Below are 4,554 nucleotides of genomic sequence, written 5' to 3' on the forward strand. Positions count from 1 at the left end.
ATAACACGGGCGGAGCCTTTTCGTTCAGTCCTCTGTGTCATCTCAGCCCCCACTGTGAACAGAAAGAACAGCGCTGCCTCCATCTGATATATTTTGGGAGGCGGTTTAGAAAGACCTTGTGAGGCAGGCACAGTAGTCTGCTTCCCAGTGCCAGGGTGAGGGTAAATAGCAGAGTAAAAGACACAAGTGTGGGTTAAGGAGTTGTTATGAAGCTAAAGAGAAGTAGGAGGAGGATTTCAGACAAGGGCTCAAGAAATGTTGTTTGGTAGTCCAATAGCAGAGGATCTAGGCTTGGAAGGAAAAAGCTGCTTTAAGAGCTGCTTCTTCTACACTGATCAGATGATCTACTTGAGGTAATCTTTACCTTCTGTTTTCAGCATGCAGTGCTGCATAAATGTTAGCAAAACAGCAGAAGCATTGCTTTCATACTTTGCTTATTGTGAAGAATTTGATGCAGGGGGAGTTGGCTGGTGGCAGGCAGAAGAAAGAGAGAGGGCTACATCTCGACAGCTGCTCTTGGCAAGCAATTATGGAGGCGCACAAAAACAAGCCAAAGTTAAGCCAGGAAGCTGGGTTCTGATGTAATGACAAACCACAGTTAAGCCATGATTCATAGGCCAACAACAAACCGTGGCTTCAAATTGCACTGCAAGTTTGGACAGTCAAACAAGATGCACTTATGCTAGACAACCCATCACTTAGTCTTATATGTAAACACGGCCAATGCCACTGGTTAGCCATTGCCAAACTTTGCCATAATGCATCTTCTGTGAGGAAAATGACTGTTCATGCCTCCCAAACCATACGGAGGATTGGTTCGCACATTTGCATTCTTCATGTGCTTTCTCACCACTTGATTACCACAATTTGTGTCCCATTTTGTTTCACATCTATATATTATGCAGAAGAAACACTTGCAATCAAACAGTCATATTACTTTATTATAGAACACTCCAAGGAATGCAATTTACTTAAGTACAAAAGCAAGTTGATGAGCGAATAGACTTATTTTAATACATTGATTATATGATACAATTTCTACATCAAACTTTCATTGCACTTGATGATATTGGATTGATAAACAAACTTTCTTAAAACGATTAATGTGACTGGAAGAAATGAGCACAAGATATTTTTAGCTATTCAATGCAGATACCTTTAGGTAAAATCCTGCAAGCCTTTTTCAGATTCTACAATAGCCATGCCCACTCCATGGAAGGTCATGACTGCAGAAGGAATGCAGAGCTTGACCATGTCTGAATTAATCTAAAACTAAGTTGAGATCACAGAATAATTTTAATTAGCTAAAAATTAAAACATGAACTCCTTTTGGAGGTTTTATCCAGCACCACCTCCCACAGCCTGGTGTTTTCTGGATATTGTTGGACCACAACTCCTATTGTCCCTGACTGTTGGGTATGCCCAAACTTTTTTCAAAGAGGGCCAGATTTGATGAAGTGAACATGCATGAGGGCCAACCAAAGTTGTTGAGCTTTCTTTAGGATTGAAGTTGCTGAGCTTTTTTTTAGGATTTTACCCCAGGACATATACTGCAATGGGGGCCAGATTGAATCAACCGGCGGGCCAGATTAGGCCCCTGAAACAGACTTTGGACTTGCCTGGCTTAAGGGAACTGTAGGCCAAAACATCTGGAGAACATCAGGGAAACTAGCTGAACCAGACCACTGCCAAAAATAAAACCTTTATTACATTTTATTATGCAACAATGAAAATTTACTCTGAAATAGATTCTACGTGCTTTAGTGCAATACAATTAATAAACATGCCTTTTAAAAGAAATATTATAAATATATGGATTGCGGACTATGATATGGATTATAAAATATGCTTCTTTAAAATAAACAAGAGAGAAAGGGGAAAAAATTATTGGTGATGCATTCAAATCCAGATGCCATACTTATAGTAAGGTGTCAAGCATTTCATCAGGATATAAGAGGAAACCAGAAAATATGCTGTCGTCTTCAGCACTAACATAAACCCCGTTCCAGTCTCGCGTGACCTCCAGCCAAACTTGATCCCCTATGTTTAATTTCAGAATGGTTAGGAAGGAAGCCTGGTCTATCTCTTGCCCATACAAGGTCTCCCGAGACCTGACCATCTTCCTGTTTTGGCACACAATGCTGATGCGGGCAGGCCGCCCTCGGATGGTCATGTGGTAGGAGAAGACATAAGCCCCAGCAATGGTGCAATTAAATTTCCCCGTCGAGGGATTGTAATCTTCCTGGTCATTGTACAGAATCTTGTCAAACTTAATAGGCATGTTGGGAGGTGGGAAAGGCTTGGACAGGCCAACGCTGAAAGCTGATCTGGGGGGGCTTAAGATCTCGCCCTTTGACCCCTTGGGACCTTTTGCTCCTTTCTTCCCAGGGGGTCCCCTGATTCCTTTGAAGCCGGTCGCTCCTTTCACCCCAGGGGGTCCCATTATCCCAATTGGCCCTGGGTCACCTTTGTCGCCCCTAAAACCTTGGTCTCCTTTTTCTCCCTTCTGCCCATCCATCCCATGGATCCCCTCGACCCCCATGTCTCCTTTGACACCTTTGTCTCCTTTGGGCCCAATCTCCCCCCGTTCTCCCCTATCACCCTTATCGCCAGGATCTCCACAGTAGCCCTTTTCCCCAAGCTCCCCCTTTTCTCCCTTCTCCCCATTTTCCCCATCGATCCCTGGCAATCCCAGCTCCCCTTTGTCTCCCTTCTCTCCTTTGGTGCCGTTCTCACACGTTTCACCTTTGTTGCCCTTTTGCCCCTTGGCGCCCGGCAGGCCATAGTTTCCTTTGTCTCCTTTGAATCCCATTTCACCTAGAAATAGTAAAGACACAAATATAGGGTCATGGGGTCAAGTAAACCATGAGGGACATTGCAGCCTAGTTCATGAATTAACCCACAAGCTAATTTCTTGCAGGCCTCCTCCCTGCTCAGCACAGCTGGTTAGCCTAAATAAATGCTGAGGAGCAATCCCAATGCAAAAATTCTTTGAATAGCAAGGGCCCGTAGCTCAGTGGCAAAGCATCTGATTTGCATGCAGGAGGTCCCAGATTTAATCCCTGGCGTCTCCAGGTAGGCCTGGAAATGTCCTCTATCTACTACCACTGGTGAGCCACTGTCACTCACTGTGGACAATAGTGAGCTAGAAGAAGAAGAGGAGTTTGGATTTGATATCCCGCTTTATCACTACCCGAAGGAGTCTCAAAGCGGCTAACATTCTCCTTTTCCTTCCTCCCCCACAACAAACACTCTGTGAGGTGAGTGGCGCTGAGAGACTTCAGAGAAGCGTGAGTAGCCCAAGGTCACCCAGCAGCTGCATGTGGAGGAGCGGAGACGCGAACCCGGTTCCCCAGATTACGAGTCCACTGCTCTTAACCACTACACCACACTGGCTAGATGGACCAATCGTCTGACTTGGTATATGGCAGCTTTCCAACACTTATCAGCAGCTTTCCAACACTTATTAGCAGGTTGGTGAGGGAGAGGAACGTGTGGTGAGATTGGGTCTGAGAACATCTGAGGACCACTATAGTTCTCAGCTGTTCCAAGGAGAAGTCGGCTCACAGCGCCCCCTCCAAATACCTCACACATCTCCCAGAACATGATGCAGGGCTTCACCGGTGTGTGATTACCTGGTTTCCCTGGCCCCTCCTTCACAAAACAGGATACTATTCTTTGCAAAGGTCCATTAGGCATAGAACTGTACATGTGAAGCAGGGGCACCAACTTGCCCCCCCCCACACACACACACAGACATACACGCATTGGGGGGCGGTGTCACATGACATGTCCCACCCCCACCTGGTGCACCAACACTCTCCCGTTAGCAGCAGGGGATGGCAGCCCCCTCAATATTGGGGGGGCTCAGCCCTCTGCCCACAAATATTGAGCGGGCCGAAGCCCCTTTCACCATACCCCCTATGGTTGGTGCCCCTGATGTGAAGTCATGGGGATCCAAGAGCCCCTCCACCGGGGAAGGAACTTTGTGATGATGTAATTGTATTGACTAGAAGGGTTGTGTAGCCTGGTGTGATTAAAAGGAAAAAGGAAAAAAACTTGAAGAGGAGCACAGGACTACAAGTAATGGCAATTTGAGGATGTCATTCCCAACCAGGTGCCATAGCAAAATGGTAGCAACCCATCTACTGGTGTTTCGTTTAAATACCTGGAAGGTTTCAAGGGTGAAGTTAGCATAATTTGACAAGAAGGAGGCATGGAGGGAGGGCTGTTGGTTGCTTCTCTAGCAAAATGATCCAGTATGTGTTGGGAGTAAACAGCGACACTTGCAATTCACTACCTGAATTGGGGGGGGGGGGCTGAAAGGCAACCTGTTCTTACTCCTCGTTGATTCCTTCTCTTCTAGTAACTGCTTGTTGGTGAAGAAGACCACTTCCTTTCAGATTTTTCTTCCTTCCTGCTTCTTCTCCAAGTTCTAGCCAGTTACAGTATGAGCTACTGCCTCCATTTTGGCCACATGTAAAGCCAGAATGGTTTTGTTTGCCATGTCTTTATTTCTGTTTCTTTTATTTTTTCAGTCAGCATTCTTATTAG

General features: G+C 45.7%; 1 protein-coding gene across 1 annotated transcript; it reads right to left on the bottom strand.

The window, feature by feature from the left end:
• Positions 1 to 1,918: 1,918 nt before the first annotated feature.
• LOC308469102 (uncharacterized protein) lies at positions 1,919 to 2,817 on the bottom strand (the record flags this gene model as incomplete). The annotated part of the gene is made up of 1 exon (XM_081024435.1): positions 1,919 to 2,817. A coding segment is annotated over one exon (899 nt), but the record flags the coding sequence as incomplete, so codon positions are not given.
• Positions 2,818 to 4,554: the final 1,737 nt, after the last annotated feature.

This window comes from Podarcis pityusensis (assembly GCF_964106645.2).
Source record: "Podarcis pityusensis genome assembly, contig: HAP1_SCAFFOLD_968, whole genome shotgun sequence".
In the NCBI taxonomy this organism is placed as follows: domain Eukaryota; kingdom Metazoa; phylum Chordata; class Lepidosauria; order Squamata; family Lacertidae; genus Podarcis; species Podarcis pityusensis.